The sequence below is a fragment of the Agelaius phoeniceus genome, chromosome 3 (genome assembly GCF_051311805.1).
Source record: "Agelaius phoeniceus isolate bAgePho1 chromosome 3, bAgePho1.hap1, whole genome shotgun sequence".
Taxonomy (NCBI): domain Eukaryota; kingdom Metazoa; phylum Chordata; class Aves; order Passeriformes; family Icteridae; genus Agelaius; species Agelaius phoeniceus.
In genome coordinates, this window is record NC_135267.1 from 41,537,972 (window position 1) to 41,562,882 (window position 24,911).

General features: G+C 41.6%; 2 protein-coding genes across 3 annotated transcripts in view; both read right to left on the reverse strand.

Annotated features, from left to right (window-relative positions):
• Positions 1-8,363: 8,363 nt before the first annotated feature.
• Positions 8,364-10,570, reverse strand: TTC32 (tetratricopeptide repeat domain 32). The gene is made up of 3 exons (XM_054630353.2): positions 9,798-10,570; positions 9,563-9,723; positions 8,364-8,790 (listed from the first exon to the last, which is right to left on the reverse strand). The coding sequence occupies exons 1-3, from the start codon at positions 9,908-9,910 to the stop codon at positions 8,663-8,665; spliced, it is 402 nt and encodes a 133-aa protein (XP_054486328.2). The 5' UTR covers positions 9,911-10,570; the 3' UTR covers positions 8,364-8,662.
• A 569-nt stretch (positions 10,571-11,139) lies between these two features.
• Positions 11,140-24,911, reverse strand: part of WDR35 (WD repeat domain 35) — a 43,694-nt gene continuing 29,922 nt past the window's right edge. For both annotated transcript variants that reach the window (XM_077175110.1, XM_077175109.1), the window contains 11 exons: positions 24,465-24,545; positions 24,203-24,339; positions 21,753-21,956; positions 19,378-19,524; positions 18,119-18,251; positions 17,346-17,456; positions 15,738-15,902; positions 14,619-14,759; positions 13,695-13,851; positions 12,846-13,086; positions 11,140-11,878 (listed from right to left, as the gene is read on the reverse strand). In XM_077175110.1, the coding sequence (XP_077031225.1) occupies positions 11,728-11,878; positions 12,846-13,086; positions 13,695-13,851; positions 14,619-14,759; positions 15,738-15,902; positions 17,346-17,456; positions 18,119-18,251; positions 19,378-19,524; positions 21,753-21,956; positions 24,203-24,339; positions 24,465-24,545 (1,668 nt within the window). In that variant the 3' untranslated portion in view covers positions 11,140-11,727. The remainder of the gene's footprint in view (positions 11,879-12,845; positions 13,087-13,694; positions 13,852-14,618; positions 14,760-15,737; positions 15,903-17,345; positions 17,457-18,118; positions 18,252-19,377; positions 19,525-21,752; positions 21,957-24,202; positions 24,340-24,464; positions 24,546-24,911) is intronic.

Here is a 24,911-nt window from a genome sequence, read left to right on the forward strand (position 1 = left end):
GCTCCTGAGAAGAGTCAATTTAAAATGAGCTTCCCATATGCACAGTTTGAAGGTGACCACATTATTTATGAGAATGAAATCTCTTATGAGAAAGAGACTCTTCCAAGACAGAGCATACCAACAATCACAAGAGATCCAGACTACAGGTAGGAGCTGCTGCTGGCTGACGCTGCTCATTTCTGTACAGCCACTGGGAAATAGATGTGAACACAACAATTGCTGTTTCTTCTATTCTAGACTAATAGTCTTGTGCTACTACCAAGCCAAGGAGACCCTAGTGCTTGGTGCCTTCTCCAGGGACCTGGCCACATCCCCTCCCTTTGGCTCTGGGACGATGTTTCCACATTCAAATACTGCAGGTGTGCAATTCTCTTCCTTCATTTTTAAACCTCTCTTACTCTTTCAGTCCTAAGTTCCCTTGTTAAGACATGCCTTACTTTTGCCTAAAGAACCTCATTAAAATTTCCTTCTCTGCAGCTTACAGGAGGGTAAGACAAGCTCTGAATGTAGTTTCAAGAGTGTCCAAAGGTAAATCTCCTCCTATGGAAATCAGAAAATTTCCAAGTATGTTTTAGTTTAAATAATATTAAACAACAACAAAACCCCCTGACATTTTCTCAAGATGAATCCTTCATGGAGTTCTATGGGCCCAGCATGGCAATACTCAAACAACCCATGAAGCCTGTGTTCCTTGAGGTGGAGCTGAAGGACGAGAGCCCCAGTGTTGAGTTATACCTGGAAAACTGCTGGGTTGCCACATCTCCAGACTTCAACAGCACCCCAAGATGGAACATCACTGTGGATGGGCAAGTTGTATTAAATGTCCAATGAACTCATCAGCAAATCCCTAATTTCTACTTATATCTGTTCTTTCTCTCAAATAGGTGTAAGATTAATGGCAGTGAGTTTGCTGCAGAGTTCTGCCCGGTGCCTGTTAGCCCCCGGGTGAGACACCCTCCTCACTTTAAAAGGCTGGCAGTAAGGATCCTGGCACAGCAACTGGAACAGGTAGGACTGAGTGAAAGGCTCACCTCCAATTCATGGACCCTATCCTGGAAGTCTGGATGATGCTCTTAGTCATGTGGTTTAGTTGGAAGTAGCAAGGAGCAGGAAGCTGGACTTGATGATCCATATGGGTCCCTTCTAACCTGAGATATTCTGTGACACTATGCTTCAAGAAATAGATTTAGGCACCTCACAGACTTAATTAGTCACCTCACATTCACATTCAACTCAAATACCCTGTGTGCAGCTTTAACTCTGTTCTCTTCTTAAATCTCCTCTGCCACCTAGCTAATTTGAGATTGGACAGGCTGGAGTAAACAAAAGAATGCTGTATGTAAATATGATTTTTATATGGTATTCTGGCTTTGAATAGGTTCAGATTCGTATCACTTCAGCTCAAAATGTCTAGAGCAGAAAAATCAATTTATGTGTCCCAATATCCAGATGAAATTCAGCTCTGTTGTCTCCCATCTGTCCTAGCCAGTCATCCATCTCCTCGGGTGTCAGAGAAGCAGAGGCATGTGGGTTTGGTCCTAAAGTTTGAGAACCTATTCCCCTCTAAGGACTAAAGAGAGCAGAGAAAAACCCAGGACAGTCCCCTGAGGGTACTTTGCTCCTTGTGCATCCAGCTGAGTGAACTGCCTGTCCTGACATGTACTGATACCAGCCATGGTGTGTTCACCCTGCCTGGGCAGCTCAAGCAACTCACTGTTATTTACTCAGCCTTTCATAGGCACCTCAACTCTTGAACTTGCTAGAAATGAACATGATGCAATTCTGGGCTTGTGCTGCTTCCTAAGTGTGCAGCTGCAGCAGGCACCAGATTGAGTTTCTGTCTAGTTTTGATACTCTGAAGCACGTGAGGTTTTAACTTCTCCTGTCTCAGCCTCTGAGTTACCAAACTGCCTGACGGCTTCCTTGATACCAACTTTAAATTCAAGGCAGGTTCAGCTAGAAGGTGCCACAAGGAGGTGTCCAGAGAAGCATAAGTCTAATCAGCTGTAGTTTCTACAAAAGGCAAAGACAAAATAATGCTGTGAAAAGTGGGATTTTATATGAATCAAGTGGAACTTTTTCTTCTTCTCAGGTGTATGTGCACTGTTTGGTGGCAGCGTGCTCTCCTACCAACACACAACCTGGCAGCACCTGCAGAGGACAGTGCAGCTCAAGCAGGGCGAGGAAGGGTAGGTTGTAAAGGAGGAAAAAAACCATTGCAGTGCACCCCTGACCTGATGTTTCTCAGATTTAGGAGCTCTGACTTTGGCATCTGAAATGTCTCGAGCATAGACTGTAAACATTGATGTCACCTTTAAGCATGTATGTATTCTTTAAAAACTACACAAACACACTGCATAACGTTCTCAGGCTTTCCAGGTCACCCTTCTGACAGTCTCCAGGGCTATGTACTTGCTGGACCAGTATGGATTGTTGCTCCAGATCGAAGATGACACACATAAACTGAATTTGGTAAGAACACCAGGCCCTGTGTACTCACCCCGAGAGGTCACCATGCTTTGTGACACAAGCAATGCAGAGCCTGTCCTCAAGGACCTCAAAAATAAAAGTTCTGGGACAAGAACAGGGAATGGACATGGTTTGCAGTCCCATGGTCTCAGCTTGAGCCCATGAGAGAGGGAAGAAGGAGAGCTCCCTGCCAAGCCAAACACAGCTGGTGTGGCTCTGGAGCAGATGCCAGCAACATAGCAGGGCATGCTGGACTTGGGTCATAGCAGGCAGTTTTGGAGCCAGGTATTATTTCAACAGGTTTTCAACAGGACTGCCCCCAGTCTGAGAGAAAACAGATCCAAAATTTTAGAAACAAACACTAAGGCACTAAGGCACGCTGCCATATTCCAAATGCTTTTGAATGGTTCAAATCCTCCAAAGAGTAGGGTTTCTTCTATAGCTTCATCCACCCTTGGACAACCAGAGCTGCTGAGCTGTCTGCTCCCCAGCATCACTCCTCACTTCAGCCTCTGTGTGTCTCCAACAGCACCTGAAAGCTCTGCTGTGCTGGCTGCTTTCCAAATGGTGCCACTGGACACAGGAGCTACTGCTTCCTGGAACCACCAGAACTATTTGCATGAAGTTTAAAGACCAGATGGTGGGACAGCACTGGAAAGTTCTTGAGTCTGCTAACAGGATCAGTAAACCTTGCAACCTGTTGCCTCTCTGAAGTGGCTACAGAAGAAAACTTAGCAGAAAACTACCCAAGGCTGCAAAATAACACTTTGTGTTTCTTCCAGATGCTCAAATATGGACTTGCAGATCACTAAAATTATTCCAGTCCTAATTATGGCTGCTTCTTGTAATACTTCATAAAGTGGCTGCCAATCCTCCCATCTGAATGTAAAGTGCAAATCTGAAAAGTCAAATAAAAATACACCAGAGCAATGTAAGCACAGAACATGTCCTTGCTAATGTGCAACAGCAACCATCTGCTGTACCAACAAAGAGCCAAGCAGTCACTGCCAGAGCCCCTCCAGCAGGCAACACCAGGGCGCACACTTCTTCCCACTAATGCAGTGCTTCGTCTGTATCATGACATCAACCTGACCTTCCTGGAAACCTGTTAGTTCCTCATTTTCTCTCACCTGCCCCTGTATGGAAAAAGCTAACTAAATGTGAGCAGATGGATACGTAGTACGAGCAAAAATGACACCTGATATTTTTTGTTTCTATGCACACAGAAAGCTTGCTTTTTTTTTTTTTAATTCTTATTATTTTTAGAGATAAGTACAAACCTGCCACATGACCACCTCTAATCACCCTCATGATGTGCCTACAGTGTACCTGCAGGTGTGGCTGCGGCACATGTAGAGGTTCAACAGCAGTGCAGAGGGGGCAGATGGCACACTCATGCTGACAGCACACTGTGTGTGCTCTCCAGAGGGTTTCCCAGCTCCTGCAGCCCCTGCCTGCCCAGCCTGGCTGGTCAGTGCACACACCTGGCCCACTTCCCAAAAGCTGCAGTCCTGCCTGAGATAATTGCTGAATAAATGCCCTCTTAAAGCTGTACCTGCTGAAGGAGTAAGATCTGTGAAAAGGAACGGGAGGGTGCTGTGACCCCAGGACCCCTCAGCAGCTGTCTGGGTGCTGCCTTCCTCTGCTGCATGAGCAGTGCACTCTGCTGTCCACAGCCCACACTGCAGAGCCCAGCAAGTTACTGCATCTGCCAGGAGAGCACACTCCCTGCTTTTAACAGCAGCAGCAAAATTGTAAGTTTAGGTTAACTTTCTGTTAATCTAAAAAGCAGTCCTCTAGAAATTTGTAGACTGGGATGAAGGGAAAATAATAATGACCAAATGCTAGCTCCTCTCAGCACTCTCAGGCCACACAGGTGAGCATCAGGTCTGCTCTGGTGTAACCAAGGTTCACTTTGTCTTGCAGCTTTGCTGAGTATATTTACATAAACTTGTCTGCAGTAATCGGCTATCCCAGATCCTCCCCTTTTGTCCTGGAAAACCAGGAAGAGGTCCAGCAGCATTCCATACCCTTCCCCCACCACCTGACAGATGAGGAGACTTTTCTCTTCCACCTACATTGGAAGGGAGATGGAAGAGACAGACTTGCATTCCCATTTCAACAGGGATTTTAGGTTTCCCCCTTCCCAAAGACAAGCCAGAACAATTCCAATCCTTAGTCTCTTTCTCCTACCTCGGTTGCTGTTCATGGTGTAGATGATGATTTTCAAATCTCATGGTGTGTTAGTGTTAGGCATTCCCTGTTTACCTTTGAGGGTGTCTTTCCCAAGGTATGATTCAGCCATGCAATTGCACAGGTGTACTGCTCTGCAACTCCATTCTCCTGGGATTATTCCTACCTCTCAGGTGTTGCACAGGGAACTTCAGCACCTAAGTCCTGTCCTAGACTGCAGTTTTCAGGCCTGTGGGCTTAAATGGTTCCTTGGATTAGCTTTCAGGAACCACTCTGGTCATACCACTGTAATTGAACAAGCCTTCATTATTCAGTGAAAGTGGAGAAAAGGAATTGGGAGAGAAGTTATTTTCAATGCACAGACAGAGGCACACCAGAGTCCCCATGCTGGGGAGTCCCCAGCCTGGAAAGCACTGATCAGGCCTTTCTGTAACAACAGAGTTAGGCTGAAACCTACTCTTGTGAACTGGGACACAGCTGGACCAGCTGTTCCTTGTTGGGAGACAAGGATATCCTTAAGGCCCATTTCACATGCTCCTTGTACAGCACAAACACAAGTGATAAAAGAACTGATCATCATGAGCTGTAGGAAGCAATGATCTGGACTGCACCCAATCCCTCCCTGCTCACACACTAAAGGGATCCTACAAGGAGAATCTTGGAAATAATCTTAGGAAACAGACCAGTGTTAGCTCAAATGCTCACAACATGCTGGAAGTGAAGCCTCCAACTTGACCAGATCTCTCAGGAAACTGTTTTCATACAAAGCAACCAGACCTTCCATTCTGCATGAAAGCCACAGGCTGGGGTCACTACCACTGGTCAAATCTGTTTCACTGATCCAGCCCATATCTGTTAAAAGGATGAGGCAGGTGAACATCTGCTGACATAAAAGAATTTTGGATATTACCATCACACTAGCAGTCTTCAGTTTTGAACATTGGTTTTGCTTTTCTGAATCCTTTTCTGCATCCTGACAGGCAACAGAGAGCATGACCTGCATAGCTGAGCTTGACTGAGACAGAGGTGTTCAATCCCCACAAAAGTGGAATAGTGCACCTTTCTCTCCTCAGTCCCTTTTAACAAGGTTACCTACTAGATGAGAAGTGCTCAGTGCAGCACTCACTTGCAACAGCCCAGGAGTTTCAGGCTTTCCATGCTGACCAAACCTCCCTTGCTCACTCAGAAGGCATCTGGAAGAGGGACTTATTCTGGCTACTTGACAACCAAACCCTTTGGCCTCAACATGCCACAGCTTTCCAATTGGAAAGGCTCTCTCTGTTCCCCATGCTGCACTCACACTAAATATGCATGAAACCCTTCTCACACTGCTCAGTGCCCTGCTAACCTTGGCATTCTGTCAGCTTTCCCCACCTTTCTGCAAAAGCAAGGGAAAGGCCTTGCAACACTGATAGCTGTGTGACAACTCCTCCTCCCATGTTTCAGTAGGATAAATGGAGTCCTAGGGAAAAGCAAAGGATGATGGTGTTACTCTTTGCCTTGTTCTGTAAGGCAGTGATGTTACTCTTTGAGATTCTTTAACGTGTAATGGAATTCACAGGGTTTTTCCTAAGTTTAGAGGTAAATCATCAGGTGAGAACAGTTACTCATTGCCAAATTAACCCTGCCTACAGGGAACAAGCCAAGCAGAGGGGCTGCCAGTGACAGCTGTGGAAGGAAAGTCAAGGGTTTGGGAGAGCAGGTTTATAGGTAGGAAACCTTGGGAAAGCAGCTGAGAATTATTCACGTCTGAAATATTTCTGGCCAGACTAAAGAGAGTCACAGTGCATTAGCAGCAACCATCTGTGTGACTTACTGGTGCAACCCCACGACTTTGACAACAGTAGTGGAACGGGCAGGACTGACCCAGGAGCTCCACAGAGGTGTGGAATTCTCATGCAGAGACACCCCCTAAAGCCCAGTGAAGATATAAAGCTACAGCACCTCACATTGCAAAGCATCCAAAGCACACAACCCTGCTCCTTTTACAGGCTGAAAGGTTGCCTGAATTTCACAAAACATTACATAAAAGAATTTTATTACCCTCCATTAGGCTTTTAATTCTTAAACTTTTACAACAGGAAACTTTGCAGGACATCCTCCTCTTCAAGTTTTGGGGTTTTTTTATACATTTTATATACTGAACATTATGCCCTGTGGAGTATCCCTTTGGTCAGTTTGGATCACCTGTCCTGGCTGTGTCTCCTCCCATGCTCCCAGGCACCCCCAACTTCCTCCCCACCATGGCAGTACAAAAATCAGAAAAGGCCTCAGCTCTGTGTGAGCCCTGCTCAGCAATAACAAAAACATTTCCGTATTATCAGCCTGTGTTCAGCACAAATCCAAAACACAGCCCCGTTCCAGCCACTGTGAAGAAAACTAACTCTACCCCAGCTGAAACCAGCAGGGCTATTTAATAATTTCAGGCTGAAAAACTGAAAGCCAGAGAGCTAAGTGACTTGTGTGCATGTGAAAGAGGAAAATGTGAAAACCCTACTGGCCAAAATTACCTTGAAAGAATTCCAGATTAAGCTGAAATGCATGATGACAGTTCATCCTTTCACAGGAGAAACAAGGAAATACTGTGGAGAATTGGCAATTGCTTCCCAGCCCTGTGCAGTATTTCTGGGCCAGCAATTGCATGAGAAGTAATTAAGCAACATTCACAAAACAACACAAGCTGGAATATTATCTCTAGCATCTTTGTTTTCTAAAATACTTGTTCACTGTTAACATTTTGATCTACATCCTGTCATTTTAAGTGTTCTGTGCAGAATCACATCTGTGATCTCTCTTCTCACAGTAAAACTTCCTAAGTCACATCCAATTGTTCATTACTGCTTTTTTAATTGTCTTGGCAAGGTCACTCAGGAACATGTCTAGCTCTAGCTCACCTTCTCACCATCAGTCAAGAGTTGGTAGGATTGCTCAGTTTTTTAAGACTGAGGTGGCATGAAGTGTATCAAGTCATTGAATTATCTGTGTTGTTTTAGAGACAGAACACCCAGATAAATGGTAGCAAAGCATGTGCTTAATATATCAAGTCCAAAATTAAGACTTCTGAGGGGGAAAAATGGGCATTGCCTATTTCTCAAACTGTGAATGGTCACATCCTGGTACTACATATCTTATTTCTGTAACTTCAAATGGCTGCAGTCAAATGTCAAGAGCACGAGAGGTAAATGCAGCATTCTCTCAGCGCTGTTTCAAATTTACTCATTGTGGCTGTTGCAATTTCATCCCCACACTGAAAGTGATCTTGGTGAGGCTGCTGGGAAGGATGTCCAGAGGCTCCAGTCTGCTCTCATCACTTGCCCCAGTGGTCCCACCATGTTCAGTGAGCCCTGTGCTTCTGCAAGCTCCCGGCTCATGTATGGGGGAACTTGGCATAAGAAGCAGAAATGTCACTGGCATAATTTAAAAAACAAAATCCTAATGCTCATGTCAGCAATCAGAGAGTATTTATTTTACTAGAAATTGTGTTGCTATGAACTTGCAAGGGTGTTCCTTGCTGATGATTTACAGATTTCAGTAATGGTCCCTCCTACCATGTGAGAAATGAAGCTGCCTGGGTGTTCACAGCCAGCTCCATCAGATGGATTTCACACTGCATTTTTCAGGGAATTGATCTCTTTAATAAGGAAGAGAAAGACACAATTCCTCCTGTGAATATTTTCTATGGTAAACTCTGCAGACAATGATAAGATAAAAAGTACATGTTCATTTTTATTTCCAATTAATCTGGCCAGTACATTTTTAATAGCATTACAAAGTATTTCTGTACAAAATCTGTACATGTGTCTCACAGAGATCAACATTACACCTTCCCTCAAGAATAAAAATCCCAAATCCAGGTTATTTTGCAATCATAATCATTTTTTAACTTAGAATGAAGTTCTTCAGCAGGTCATAACAGATGTAAATGATCTTGTGTTTCATCCATCAGTGACAAAAATCACGTTTAGCGGAATATTTTCACATCACATCACAACCTGAATTTTCAATAACCCCGCTTCTCTTTTTCTTCTTTATCAAGCATAGCCTGTTTTAGACTCAATGCAGCATCTTCAAATTGGGGGTTTAACTCTAATACTTTCCTGAAATCTTTCATGGCCTCATCAAAGTCTCCTGTCCCAAAAAAGAAAAAAGAAAAAAAAAAAGAAAAGTAAAATTATCTTTCTGTAACTGCTCACACTGACAAACCTCTGACAACTCAAGAACACCTCCAATACTTTCACCCACAAAGAAGCAGCTACTTCCTGGCTCCATGGCATTGGATTCTCCACAGGCCTAACTGGGAGTCAAAGAGTTTCACATCAAGAATGGACTCAAATGCACTTAGGGCTCAGTTCAGCCAGTTTATTCCCAAGAGGAGGAGACAAAAGGCCCACACCAATAATGAGGCTGCCTTAAAGCTGGCACACAGGCACAGAGCTTCCAGCTGGTGCCCATGGCCCGGCTCCATTCTCCAGTGCCTCGACCTCTGCAATGGCCAAGCTTTAATAGAAGGCACGGGGCTGTCATTTTGGGATGGCATCACCAAAAATGGGGCAGGAAATTCCCCAGAGGTGGCCAGCAGCCCACTGGAAATCGAGAAAGCTGTGCTACAGGTGCTTAGGAGATGCTTTAGCTCAGATTTAATGACAGTTTTTAGAACTGGCTTGTTTCACCCCAGTGCAAATTTCTCCACAAGTCAACTACACCTTTCCTCCTATTCTCCACGAAGCAGCATCGTTTCGAATGACAGCAGCACAGCCTGCAAGAGCGGTGTAAGCGCACACGGGGGGCAGGCAGGCGCTGTCACTGCTGTCACCGCGTGTGGCGCCGGCCCTTCAGCGATGCCCGCCCTCGTCCCGCCCGTGACGCGGGGTTGCCCGGCCCTGCCGTGCCCGGCTCGTACCCAGCCGGTAGCGCACCAGCCCGCGATTGTAGTAGGGCACCTCGAAGCCGGGCTGGCACTCGATGGCGGCCGTGAAGTCCTGCACGGCGGCGGCGAACTCCACGCGCAGGTACCGCACCTGCCCGCGGTCGTTGAGCGCCGTGGCGAGCTCGCTGCGGGCACTGCGGGGACAGAGGGATCGGCGTTAGCGGGGCCCGGCCCGGCGCGCCCGCCCCGCTCCCGGCCCCGGCGTTACCCCGCGGGGCTGCGGGCGATGAAGCGGCTGAAGAGCTCCTCGGCCTCCGAGAGCCGCCGCGCCCGCAGCTCCGCCCGCGCCGCCGCCAGCAGCGCCGCCGCCTCCCCCGCCATCGCGATGACGTCACGGGCACGCCGGCGCGCGCGTCCACGTGAGAGAGGGCGCTGGGCTGGGGAGAGCTGCCCACAGAGCGCGGCAATACGGCAATAGAGTCTGTAACAACAGCGGGGCCGCGGAGAGACGGTGTTTTACCTAAACCTGCTCTCCTTCATCCTAAAGCCATTCTCCCTTCGCCTATCCCTTTATGCCCTTGTAAACTGACCCTTTTTTACCAGTTTACAAGGTGCCGGAGAGAGCTGCCGACAGAGCACAGAAATACGGCAATAGTGTCAGTAACACCACCGGGCCACGGAGCCCTCTGCTCCTCCGCTCCGCTCTCCCGAGCCCCCAGCGGCAGCACAGCGCCCAGCTCGGGGCCGCCGCACAGGCACGACGTGGAGCCGCTGGAGCGAGGCCAGAGGAGACCATGACGATCAGAGAGCTGCAGCACCTCTCCTGGGGAGACAGGCTGGGCGAGCTGGGGGTGTCCGGCCTGGAGAGGGCGTGGTGGAGACGTCAGAGCTCCTTGCAGTACCTAAAGGGGCTCTAAGAGAGCTGGAGAGGGTCAGTTTACAAGGGCATAAAGGGATAGGAGAAGGGAGAACGGCTTTAAAATGCAGGAATGAAGGAATTCTTTACTGTGAGGGTGGTGAGACCCTGGAACAGGTTGCCCAGAGAAGCTGTGGATGCCCCATCCCTGGAAATACTCAAGAAGAGGTTGGATGGGCTTTGTGCTACCTGGTCTAGTGGAAGGTGCTGCAGCCCTTGTCAACGGGCTTAAAGCAAGATGGTCTTTAAGGTCCCTTCCAACCCAGGCAGTTCTACTACTCTGTGATTCTGTGGAGATGGGGTTTATCCTTACCTGGCTTAAGCTTAGGTGAGAGACAGAAGAGCTCCTCTGATCTCCTCTCAAACGTGCCAAGGCACAATGTGAACGCCACAGCTCTTGTCAGGCAGCCAGGTGCTGGCCCTGGGCACAGTTCACCCCGTGCTCAAGGCCCTGCAGCACTGCCAGAGCACAAACCAACATGAAGGTGGGACAGCGAGACATTGTTCCTTGGACCTTTGTGTGTGACGAGGGTGACAATTCAGCTCCTGAAACCTGTTCAACAGATGCAGACTGCTCTCCCAAGCTACATGGAAAGTGCCAGGTTCCAGGTTGCAAGTTCATGGAGGTTTCCTTAAGCTGTTGAAGATGACATCACCCAGGCTCAGGAGCCCAAGTGACACACTGACTGCTGCGTGTTTTCAAGCCCTTTATTTTACGGTGGGTTTAAATACACTTAGTAAAAGAAACCAGCACTAATGGGTGCTTATACTGGTATCATCACTCTAGTAACTCTAAACAGTAGTACAAAAACATATATGGTAATATTATCAAAATTATTGTGATGTTATTTCAACTCGGGAATCACTTCCCTCAAAAAACTGTGAATTCTGAGAAAACTCAGTAATTTCTTATGGAATTAGACAAAAAAATTGAGCCTGCTCAGAGTAGAACATATTGATATGAGCCTACATTCAACTCACATGGTTTTGAAACTAGGCTCAATCTAGAATTCAAAAATAATGCTTTTACCTTAAATCTTTTTTCAAAAGTGTAGAAAAAAATGGAATCTATTTACATGGTAATTTCTTCAGCTAAATGGAAGCAGCGAAGGTTTCTCTTGTGGGTTTTCTGTTTTGGTTTTGGGTTTGTTTTTTTTTTTTAATCTTTCTCTAATAGCAGCACTAACTGCAACAATACAGTACCTGAGTTGTATTTCAAAAGATAGTAACATTTTAGAGGCTGTTCTTAGCAGTCATAAATGCAGATACAGAGTCTTTATCCTCAGCTTACTGTGCTGTGGCACAGAGGACAGGCGTTATAATGGCCTGCTTCTTTGGCTTTCATGCAATGCTTACACACACTGCACATCCAGAACTGATACTCCAGGATAGGGGCTCCTGTTGCAACACATACAGGAAGTTTACCATCTCCACTATAAAAAAAAGAAGAAAAGAGTAAAGCTGAAAGAATAAAAATGCAGTGTGCCAGTTGTTGATTAGAAGTTATTAGCTCATGCAACACTTCACTGTTCAAGTAACCAAGTATATAAATCTTCACACCAGAGAATGCCCACCCCCAGAACCATATAGTCAACAAATCAGGACCAGCAGATCCAAAAGATGGGGTGAAAAGAAGCAGTGAAGGCCATATAAAAGTAAGGTCTGATTAGACACCTGCACTGCTATTATACTCTGTCCTCTCATGTCTGAAGGGTCAACAGAATCACAGCTGCTACAGAGATTCTGTACAGCTGCACTGTAGGATCAATCAAGACAGGTTAAAATCTTGTTTGCTAAAAGAAAATTGATTTACAATTGATTTCCATATTTACAAGTTTCCATATTTACAATTTACATGCTCTCAGCAGGAAACGTCAAACACACTGTTGTGGGTACAGCCACTCCAAGGACTTACCCCTTAAATGTGCCCTTCACACTAATTTTAACTTCACATATTGCTCTTTTCACACCAAGTAGATTTGGGTAATTCACAAAACACTGAAGACCTGTTCATTAATAATGTTTAAACAGTCCCTTGTTGTTACTTTCAGTAGTCCACCATGGAGATGCAAACAGTAACATTCTTTAATGTCACATGACACAGTCTCAAAGGTCCTAAAACTCCTGTGCTTTGTCTACCTGCATTTCAAATTAAGATGAAGTTACATCTTTGTGCCCAGATCCTCAAATGCAGTCAGTGTCTATTTTCCCAAACAACACAGTGCTGTATTACCTTCCTCCAAACTGGCTAACTCCTGCCTGATTCTTGCCCAATATTTGGTTAAGCAGCAAAGCACTTAATTAATTTGGTCACACACAAAACCTGCTAAAATCCAAAACACAGCAAACAGCAGAAAAAAGTGACAGTATTATTATACTATCATATAAAAATAAACCCACCTCTCAAGAACATCATCCAGATCAGGTGTTTTGTTATACTTTGGTCTATATCTTGTGAATATCTCTAGAGCAAGCTCTTCATATTGTTGCCTCTGCTCTGGCTTAAGAGTTTCCAAGGATTCTAATTTAGCAAAGGCTTTTGAACAAGTATCAAATGCTCTGTTTGCACACGCACAGAGTGCCAAAAGGGAATAGATTTCAACTGCAGGTATAATGTCTTCATAATCTCGCAAATGAAGAGCTACAAAAAATGAAAAAAAGAAATCCAAGGAAATTATTATACATTTTCTGAAAAGTGCAAGCATCTGTATGAAATAGTTACTACTAGATGACAGTATTCATTCTAAAAATAGGACAAAATGAACCACAGTCTTTTTATTGACATGACTGAAGCATTGCTCTAAAAAACAAATTAGCAGATTTCACTTGGAAATTGGTGTCTTCTTGAAACATTTTATTTTGGTTGGTTGGTCGTAAAAATATTAGAAGGATTTGAAATCTTCATTACTTGGACAAAGTACAAGGCACTCTTTGTTTCTCTAATTCCCACAGATTTTTTGTGAAGCCCTGCAAGGAGGTCTGATGTAAATTCATGTATGCCTTATAATTTAGGGAGAGAAACAAAACAGTCAGCAGAACATCTACAGAGATTAACCAATTTACCAGGTAATATTTGGAAAGATTTGCATTTTCTTCAGCGAAGTCCTTTCCAGCTATAGTGACTACAGCCATATTCAATTCATTATATGGTTTTGGTTTAAATTCCATGGATTTATTAAGAACTGAAAAATGTGGCAGCTATAAATGAAGATATGTGCTGTTTTTACAGGGTTGAAAATTAATTCTTACCTGTTTTAAGTGCTGCATCTACAGAACCTTTATAGAGCTGTTTTTGTGCAAGTATGAAGAAGTGGTAAGCCTCAGCTCCTCGCCAGGCATTGTCTGCAAAGCGATTCGTTGAAGAAAGAACATCTTCTTCCAGCAAACCAGCCAAAGCTGAAGCACTCTGAAAACAAACCAGTATCACAAGTAATTTTTATATGAAACAGATACAGCAGGAAATGGGGATATATGAAAAGAGCTTTTCTATACTTGGTGATTACACCACTGTCCATGTTAAGTAGGCAAAATACAAATGGACCTACAGTGAGCATTGTCAGGCATTCTGTACAGAGCACAGACACAACATCTGGTGCAGATTTTCAAAGATAAATATCATATACGTGTGTATACAAATATATTTTGTGCACATCTGCAGACTGGTTCATAGTTTGGATTAATACTGCATTTCAACACCAGAGCTCTTAAAAATTTGTTTAAACTATTTCATTTGTGCACATGAACATGTAAGCAGAGAAAAAAAAATTCTTCCATTTGCTTCCCCTGTATCTGGAGCCATCTCCCTGCTGAATTACAGTCAACATAGCTTAATCTAATCACAGATCACCCTTTGGGATCAATTCTTATTCCTAAATGACACAAGTGTCTTGAAGGAAGTTTCTTAGTATGGTTTTCATTGTTATAGTGAAAATATTAAGAAAAGCATGTTAAACTTAGGAAGCAAAATATCTATTAATACATACGATTTAAATGTTTTAAAAGAATACCTAAAACAGTATGTTTTCATGGGGGACTTGCTTGAAGGAAAGCTTTGTTCTTAGCAAGGGAAAAGGGGTATAAAAAAACATTATAGGCTCCCATGAAGATGGCTTGCTTTATTCTGACTAGCTAGCAGATACCAGAATTCAGAAAGGGGAAAAAAAAAGACATTACCTCTGAACTTTTCTCTTTAACTTTTCCCCTTTGTGCATTTTGCATTTGTTCATGGCACTGTTCCATAAGTAAGGCTGATAGCACATAAAGCTTTTTAACTCGCAAAGGCTTCGTCCTTTTCTTTGACTCTTCATCTGCAATCTAAAAAAAAAAACAAAGGGATTTAATTCTCTTGGACAATTGCATGCTTGTACAAACCTAGGAAATCATGCCAAAAAGTGATTCTGCCTTTAAATGTAATAATTTAGACTGCAAACAGAACTATAAATGAAAATGTCAAAGTGAAGTATGCACATTATTTTATATTTATTTAGCTAACATGTATATAAAGCCAGATTCTCAGGAAGGATAAATCAGTGTAACCATGTATAAGTCTAGTGATCTAGTATAAAAAGAAACTAAAAAAATAGCAATTTTTAAACACATACATAGCTTTCAATAAGGTCTGATGGTTTTCCCAGAAAAGAAGAATGGCTTTTGAAAGTAACATATATTTTATATATATATATACTGCTATAAATACTTGCTGTAAAAATTACATATCTGTCCTACAAGACTTTAAGCTATGTAGAGAAATTTCTGCAGCCAAACCAAATCTAAGCAACATTTTTATCTTAAAAGCACACCAAAGCCATTTCTAATTGAAGAAATACCAAAATTTAACTTCTAGTTATTGACATTGCTGGTTTTGGTTTTTTTTAAAGGAGATAAAAATAACTCCCATGACATCTAAAATAATGTGGACATTGCACCCCAGGCCAGTCTACTATACTCTTTTACTAGGCAATGCAGGGCATCAGGACCTTTCCTGAGGTGCAGTTCATCTCCTACTGAAGTGAAAGTCTCAACATAAATAAATAGATGGCTTGTGTCCCCAAAGTCTCCTCTCCGCTAGCTACAGAGGACACCCAAGGTAACTATTACACACAGAGGTTGCTCTGGGAGTTGGGTTCATCTTTGCAGTATCCTGTATGATGACATCTGCTTATTGCCTAGACATTGTTAAAACTAAAATAACCCCAAGGGAATAAAAGTAGCACAGAAATAGTAAGAGTAAGAAATAGTAAGAGCTAGTCCAAAAACCTCAGTCATTCAACATAAAAATAAAACCTGCCATACCTTGAACATGAGCTTAGCAGCTTCAAAGAAATAATTGGCTTTACGATAGAGCTCTATAGCATCAAGGATTTTGTTCTTTTCCAGTAAATGACTTGCATATCTGGCTAACAAGGATCCGATCTCTTTCATATTGTGATTTTTGGCCAGCTCCACAGCTTTATTCCACTAGAAATTAAAGGAGACAATTATTAATCTCATTTTTTCAAATACACTCTCAGAACAAACCAGTTATCCATGAACAGACTGCAGCATCTGTGTGCAATATTTCATCACCATTTTGAACCAGACTACTATAAATTAACATAAAAAGCAAGAGAATACAAATGCTTACATCATTACCAATCATGTGATGCAGCAGTACTGAAAAAATGCTGGGCCAATGTTGGGGTACCCAGAACAGAAATTACTTTGGACTTTATTAGCATAAGAGATTTGATAACAGGATGTCTTGGCGAGAGCAAACAGAACTTTGAGAATTAAATCAAGATTGCAAGAAGATCAAATCAGATGGATTTACCAGAAAAAAGAAAATTACATCAGACTTCTGCAAGCAAGAGATGTTTAAAGTATAAGTTTGTTTATGTGATCTTTAACCCAATCATTGTAGTAAAACATTACTAGCCTTCCTAAAACAGTATATAAACATTTGTAGTCCACAATAAAATCGGATTCTTTGACCATCTCAAAGTCTTCCCCATCTCTTTTCATCGCTATATACCTCTGTCCAAAACCACATATAAAACAGTTGCCTCTACTTTTATGAAAGCTATGCAAAATCCTTTCATTGTAGCTCGTAGCTGGACATGGGGATTTCAACCAAGAAAAGTCTTAACCAGACTTGCAAAAGCATGTCTAAAAGAGGACCTCAGCCCAGAAGCTTAAAGCACACAGTAATTCTTATTCTTCTGTACACCTCATTTTGTCTGTGAATTTCATCGATCTTCAGTGGTTTGGCTACTGTGTTTGTCCCAGATGAAAAGTTTGGCAGGACTGAGATCTTAACTGAATCTCACACCTTATAGCTCTTCAGAGCCATAAACTAAGGAATTGTTCACAAAAAGCCAGCCCTAGGCAGTCCTGCCATTCCCATCCGCCGAGTTCCTCATAGCCATCCTCAGTTTCTCCCTTCTTTGTATTGACATAGACATATGCACAGGTTAAGTGACACCAGGAAACAGCTCTAGTTATAAACATGAAGATGAGTTTCCAGCTCTGCTTTTTCCAGCTACATCCTCATGCAGTCACAAATCCATTTGCATCTATACAAAGTAGGGGGATGTGGAAAATATCCAGAATGGACACCTATCTCTTCTCCAGTCTTGTCCCATTCCATCAGGAGGCAGCACAGCCTAGCTCCACAGAGGCTGCAAATCTCTGTATGCTGAGCATGCTGCCCACATACCCTGCATGTACATGTAGCTTTGCATGTAGCCCCTCCAGTGGTTTAATCTTAATCTCAGAGAAATGGTTTAAGCACTGAAGTATGAATTTTCCAGAAATTATGACAAATCATCTGACACTTAACAAGTATTTGCATTCCACTGGGCATTAGGATAGAAGTCTCACTGTTAACCTGGTATTATTACAGTTTATCTCCTGCTGTTTTACCTGGTTGAGATGCACACAGGTATCCACAGCATCCTTTGGTCGATTACATTTCAGAAAGGCTGACACAGCTTGTTCACACATCCCCACTCTCACAAACATATAAGCTATATCCTGCAAAAAGCATCAGAACTGTGTTAAATTCACATCTGCATTTTTAGTACATTGTGCAGCAACAGCAGTGCCCCTGTTTGGTTAATTTAAGTCCAAGAGGGTGGGGAATGGGTTGTTTGCTTCATGGACCCTGTGAAAGCACCAGGCATTGTTGTAAATCTTTAGAACAGTGTGCTAGGCTCACACACTGCTTCTAAATTCAATAAAGCTATTACAATGAGGTTAAAATAAAATGCTATGTTTTGATTTACTGGAAAAGGCATTAAAGGACCACGTTTTGCATTTTTCAAGCATTTTGGATTAAGTCAACCACAGCATAGTTTTAAATTAGCTATTGTTTAGTAGGTCATTTCCTGCTACATATACAGACCTATACCCTGTACACCTATATATCCTATACACCCTATCCCATCTACTTTCCCTCCTTTTAGTGTATTGTCAGTCAGGTCTTTCTGGGGAATGGGACAATAAGAGAAAGGAAAAGTGATGGATTGTGAAAATAACAGTAATACTAGAGATCAATACCACAGTAACACCACTGCACTTAAGTGAGTAGGTCATACACTGCATTCATTCTCTCGTTCTTAACCCTCCCAGGATGGGAAATTTTAAATAAATAGTTGGGTATAAGACAATGAACAATAAAGGTGCTTTTTGCTTACAGGAAGCAATTTATGATTCTCCGGAAGTGAGTTGGCCAAATTCTCCAGGCCTTGGTAGTCTTCTAGCATGTAGTAACATTCAGCTAAACGTTCCTGGTTTTGTCCTTGGACATAGTACTGTACAGCATTTAACCTAATAAGACAAAAAAAATCTGGTGGCTTCTGAGGTATAAACACAAGAGAAGTTTTTAATTCTGTAAGTCTTTTGCAGTTGTAAATTTAAAATCACATTATTCTAAATAGGTAACTTTGCTTGAAAAACTTTCATAGCTAGAATTTCAGTTTTTCCAAAATACACTAAAAATTTAATTTTCACAGATCATTATATTAAAAGTGTAGCAATATTGATTCTCTGACTAGCATAAGATTAGGAAGTCAAAGAATTCTTAAAGCTGTACTCCCACGTCTGCAGAGATGAGGGCAGACAATGGACAACTTACAGCTAAACTTCCAGAAAAGGGCTTTACTGTTGTGTTTCTGTATTTTAAAATGCAAACACCGAGACCTCCAAGACCACTCTCCAAAGTTACCTAAAGCATCTAAAAGTCAACTTTCAAAATCTAATCTAATCACAAGTTTTCAGCTGCACTGTAACAATACAGTTTGGGTAATGGCAATATATAGTGGAGCTGTGCAACTCTAAGATACGGGCTTAGAAGGCAATAAACGTTCATGAAAAAAACATTCCCTGCAAGTTATTAGCTATGAAGACATGACCTCTGGCTCAGTAAGCACCTGGCTGCAAAATGTGTTCTGGATAAATACCATGACAGGTGTGCACTGCCCTTAAAATCTTCCTTGGGTGCCCAGTTTGGGCGACAGCTGGAGACAGATCCAGGTCAGAGAACTCTGGACCTTCTCAAATATTTGCGGTTTGAAGCATTTTAGAAAATTCACTGGTAGTTAGTAATTATGTACTACTTTTAATCCCTTTTGGGTATTTTTTTAATATGTTCTATATCCAGCCTAATATAACTTCATAGGTATTTCTCTTTCCTTCCCTTCCTTTGAAGCAGACAGACTTCTGCCAAAGCAGAGATTTCTATGACCTTCACCCTTTAGGTAGCTGATCAACAGCTCTCTGTTTATCATATCATGGAACCATAAAGATATGAGCAAAATCTCATTATTCCAAAATTATCCAATGTATTGCATCCTGACTTTCCTTATATCTGTCCCTCCTCATAAATTAAGTCTTGTCATCAGTTTCATAATTTCCTCTGTAAGTTCCTTGCTACTGGTGTCTATACAGGCCATACCATTTCTGTCGGTCTGCAAAGTAGTCTCCGATGGCGTTGTGTGCCTGCTCCAGGAGGGCGTCATCCGAGTTCCCCGAGCCCGACTTCAGCAGCTGCAGCACGCGGAACCAATCGCCCAGCTTGATCCGCAGCCCGATGGCAAGGTCTCTAAACAGGAAACAGCAGGGAAAAGTCAAGCACAACAAAAGAGGTAACAAACATCTCAAGAAAAGCATCCAAAAGTGTATCCAAAAGCATCCAATGCAGGTATCAGAGTGATCCCAGATAATGGAATAGTGTTGAAATTGTGAACAAGTTAAAACAAATACTCAGGAGAGCTCCCAGGTTATATCACGCATATGCATGTGGCATTCACATTCTCTGAATAAATCCCTTCGCTCAGGATTTTTCTGGTGGGAAGCTGAGAAGCCTCAGAGAAAAGGAAAACAATTCTTATCTCATTTGTTTCTCTTGTGTTTTGCTCATGTGGAATGTGTTTGGAGATTGTTTATCCAAAGGTGATTGCCTGATTGGATTCTGGTGTGAGTTGTTTTGACTCATTGGCCAATTATGGCCAAGCTGTGTCAGGACTCTGGAAAGAGTCATGAGTTTTCATTATTATCTTTTGAGCAGTCAGTAAGTATCTTTTCTATATTGTACAGTATAGTATTCTTTAATATAATATAGTATAATAAAGTAATAAATTAGCCTTCTGAGAACATGGAGTCAGATGCATCATTCCTGCCTTCCGTCGGGGCATCCCTGCAAATACAACAGAATGTGTTTCCTTATCAGCCGCACTCCTGTGTGAGGAGTTAAATGAGTGCAACAGTTGGGCTGCTGTTACTTCAGGTTCCCTCTTACTCTGTTCTGTATCTTTCACTGCTGACCCACTACAAGAGATGGCAGCAGCTGCAAAAGGCTAAAAGCAGAAGGAAGGTGAGGGGAAAGACCAAGAAGCAACAAATAAGAATAATGGAGGCTAAAGCTGAGATGTAATAAAATGGATTTCAGAGACTTATTTTCCAGATTCAGGGTGATTTTGGATAAAGGAGAAAGGACTCAGCAGTAGTTTTTCCTTTTTATTATTCATGCATACATATGACTCACTGTGTGTCTGTCTGGCATGATTTTTCCACCAAATAGAATAATTCTATATTACCTCATATAAAAGTAATTCTGCAGGTGCGTAGAAAATAAATGGGAGAGACCTATGCCCTTCTTTTAAAAATGCCCTCAACTTACAAGTAAATTAAGGAAGGCACGAGAAACTCAATGCAGTCAGCTAAGTAAGAGCATCTATCTAAAAACATTAGAATTTTATTTGAAAAATAGATTTATTTCATTGTGATTTATGGTAGATCCTTATGAGGATTTTTCTAGTTGTGAAAGTTGAAACCAGTAAACAAAAAAGTAAGTTTTTGACTTCTGCAATTCTATGTCCAAACTTCTCTTCAGCCATGTGAAAATGAATATGCCATATCTAAAACTGGGTGTTGCAGTGTGACTGAAGTGCTGAGGAGGCAGCCCACATCCCCAAACCACCCAACTGCCAGCAACAAGTTAATGACATGCAAAGAAGTTTTCATTACCAGGCACTATTGGGCATCTCTCCCCAGCTCCTGCCTTCTCTCTGCCCTGCCACTCTGTCCCCCCTACTTTCATTCTTACACCATGAAATAATACCATCATTCCCTACTATTTTTCATGGCTCCATTAATCAAAGCTTAAAAATTTCTCATGTGCATAAGTGATTCATGTTTCTCCATGTTTGACCACCATCTACAGGCTACACTGCACAACTGCTGCTGATGATTTCTCATTATCCTTTTTCAGCAGAGACAATGCTCTGGCTAATTATTTAATGTTAATTTATATTCCCAGCAATACTAAAATTTTGCTTTGTTTGTTTTCATTCCTGAGAAAAAATTACACTGATTGGTTTCAATGTTTCACAGTTTCATCCAGAGTCTTTCTGTCTCTCCAAAGATTACAGTTCATTAAAAACTCAGTTGTTTGTATATGTAATTGAGAAGAATGTGTACTTGGCTACTAGCACAGAGCAACACCACATAAATTAAACATTATTTAAGATTGTTTGTATTTTTGGAATCCCAGTTGAAATACCGACAAAATACTTGTGAAAAAAACATCTATAAAACACAGCACTACCTAGAGCAGCCAAGGTTTTGTAAACAGTTTGGAATGCACTGGTTTACATACAGAACTGGTTATCTATGGATAAACCAAAATTCTCTCCATTTGATCCTTTTATGTTTTTGCAGAAACTGGTAAAGACTCTCCAGAAAAAACAGTCATTCCTGATTAAGGAATGAAGGAATGCTTTTTTTTTTTCCCCAGACTTTTCTACTGCTGAGATGTTTACATGCAATTACCTTCTGTCCATATCCAGATACATTCTTTCAGCTTCTTCAAATCTGCTAAAATAGGCTGCCACTTCTGCTTGCTTCATGGACTCGCTCTGCAGATTGCCCAGGCGCTTCACAAACTTAATGCCTTGATAATCTTTGCAACGCACAAAAGCTTGCTCAGCCGTCTGCAGATCCAGCTTCTGAAGAGCAGCTTCAGCCAGGAGTCGCCTGTGTGAAAAACAAACATAGCAGATGGAAGAGCAGCCACAGAGTAAATTAAATGAGGGTATATTTAACTAGTAATTATTTAAAGAAGACATACAAGTTGTTGCAATTTATTGTTTACTAGCTAATCTTAATACAGTCCTTTGTTTATTCCTAGAACATTCTGTGATCTGCCTGGTACTTGGTCAAGGAGAAAATGTTCAAATAATTGCTAATATTCTTTAGTTCAGCTGTTCAGAGGGACACTGGCTTGGGAGGAATGGGCAAGATTTGACCGTTACACTTACGTGAAATGTGTTGCTGGTCTCAGAGCAGTTCCATTTATTTATTTCTGCCTGTGCATTTGTGGAAACTTTAAGCCTTGATGGCAGCCTCAATCTAAGTGCCTCCAGCTCCACTGGCCACGACAAATAAATTATCCTTCTGATCCATCTAGATGTTCCTGGTCCTGTTAGGACAGCAGCTTGGGACAGCAGGGAAAACCTTTGGGGAGCTTTATGATTGGTACTGCCCTATTGGTTAGTTCTGCAAATAGGGAATTCAGGCCAACCTGTGTGCATCAGGTGCTTGAATGAGCTCTAGAATTTTCTGCAAAAGGCTATTTAAAATTTAGACTGGCTGATTGACATTGTCAAACAAATTCAGTGCAGTGAGGCACTGACAAAACCACTAATATTATTGCTGTAATCAGTGATCCAAGCCATGCTCAGGCAGTATCACATGTGTATCTCTCAATCAATTTGAGAAGGTTGGTATCACTTAAACTCAAGTGCTCATCACAGACATCAAAGAAACCAATTGATCTACACATCACCCTGTTTGTTGCATTCTAGAAGCAAGGTCGCTGTTTTGTTCTGATCTGGAATATATTGGCTTTATATCCAGCACTTCTAATGAATCTCTTCATAAATATGTGACGTGTTTTCTCTCATAATAAAATAAAATTCATGGCAATTCCAGAGCAAAGTGAACAGAATTTGACCTATATTTTGTGATTTTATGATATAGAACTTTTACTGAGACACAGACTTGCAAAACTAATAGTAATTTTTTATTAAGTGAACAGACAGGACTAGCAAAAAAACACATGAACAGTTTGAAAGCTCCAAAAATCTTCAGCTACTTCAAGACATTTGTAAAAATGAAGACTCAAAACACTAACATTTCACCCTATGCACTCAAGCTAATAAAATTATAGTATTACAGAAACTTTCAATATATAACTAGCAAATCCTCTTTTTCAAAATTAACATTCTGGAGACAAAGGAACAACTAGATAGAAAAGAATGGTTTTTGGGACAAACTTTTAAAGCAAGGTGTCTTGTCCAGTCTTTCAGCAAGTCTAAATTCATCTCTGAACCATCACAACTAATAGTGAACTCTCCAACCCCCTTGATGCAAGCTAAGCATCCAATGCTGCAAGAGACCATTAGCTTCAAAACAGAGCCAAAATTACTGAAGAAAGGCACAGGTAAGTAAACAGTCTCCAGAGAGTTAAGGAGAATTGGTCTCCTTCATCAAGGAACTTGTCAATGAAGTTTTAGGTTCTGCACTGCCTCCTCATTAAATTATCAGTAGAAGCCTTTATTCTTCCAGCCCTTACAAGCTGGGATATTAAACAGATTTCCAGCACTCCTGTTTTCACAGGTTTACTCTCACATCTTTAGTCTGCAGGCATTTCAACTTTAGTTTAATAGCTGAGCCATGTTTAGTTTAAGCATGCCACTATCTCCATTTCTCAGATTACTTCTGAGATGCTCCATGGGAACACAGCACACCCAGCCCTTCTTTCTGTCCTTCAAGGCCTGTCTAAATGCTACAAGGTTGTTCAAACTACTCTAACCCTACTATCAGTCTGATGTGTTCCCTTTACCAGGTTTTAAGCTCTTTAATGTTCAATATACAAATTTTATTTTTAATTTAACCAACTTGGTTAACTTGCTGTTAGCTTTTAATTTCCTTTAAATTCCCTCAGAGACACGAGGAACCCTGTGTTTTGGGGCCTATGATAGCACAGAGCAAAAAGGTGTCCTGAGCCTACACTCTATACCTACTATCATGATACAGCACATGCCTGACATTCTAGGAACTCCAAGATTCATTAAATCTTAAATGATTGTGTGTAAAATGTATACTGCTTTGGCTGGTTTTAATTTGAGGGTTTTTATTTTCATACTGGATCTGTCTGAACAGGAAAAGAATAGAAAAGTAGACAAATTTAAACAAATTTGGCTTATAGGAGATTTTACCAAAGTCTGGGATGTGGATTGTCTTCTATGAATTGGGAAGATTCCTCAATGCCAACTTTTTCAATCAATGCTCGACTGTCTCGTAATGACCGAATCTCGAAATTGATGATGTAATCTTTGTTAGGATGTTCAGGATTCTAACATAATGGACAAAGAAACATATTTTTATTCCTGGTGACTTTTATTCTCACCCAACAAAACAGATATCTATCATTAAGAAAGACACCGACTTTTCCTACAAAATAAAACTAGTTATACAGACCTTTAATATTTCATCCAGAAGAACAGACTTGATTTCTAAATCTTCAAAGTTGCAAATATATCCAGATGTTTGTATAGGTTCCTGAAAGTTAAATAAATTATAAAGGAATGAACTTGTATTCTGTCTAATTCCTAAGTATACATTTAGATACATTCTTCTCCAAACTAGGATATAATTGCGCTTCCAACAAGAAACAAATACTATAATCATTAACATTATTGACAATTCTGTAAATACAGACATCATTAAAAATCCTCATGCTTTCTGCAACTAAATTATGACAAAGAGATAGAATAACACCTGCCAATATTTAGATTCAACTGAACCGTTTTACAAGTATCTCTACTAAAACTGTATTTATGTATTCCAAAGCATACAAAAAAATACACCCATGAAAATCTCATACATTTAAGAAAAATATGACACCATTTTTATGTTTCTAGGACT

Coding starts and splice junctions, on each gene's coding strand:
- TTC32 (XM_054630353.2), bottom strand. CDS start 9,910: ATGGCGGGGGAGGCGGCGGCGCTGCTGGCGGCGGCGCGGGCGGAGCTG. Junction 9,724..9,797: donor ATCGCCCGCAGCCCCGCGGG/GTAACGCCGGGG, acceptor CTGTCCCCGCAG/TGCCCGCAGCGAGCTCGCCA. Junction 8,791..9,562: donor GCTGGTGCGCTACCGGCTGG/GTACGAGCCGGG, acceptor TTTTTGGGACAG/GAGACTTTGATGAGGCCATG.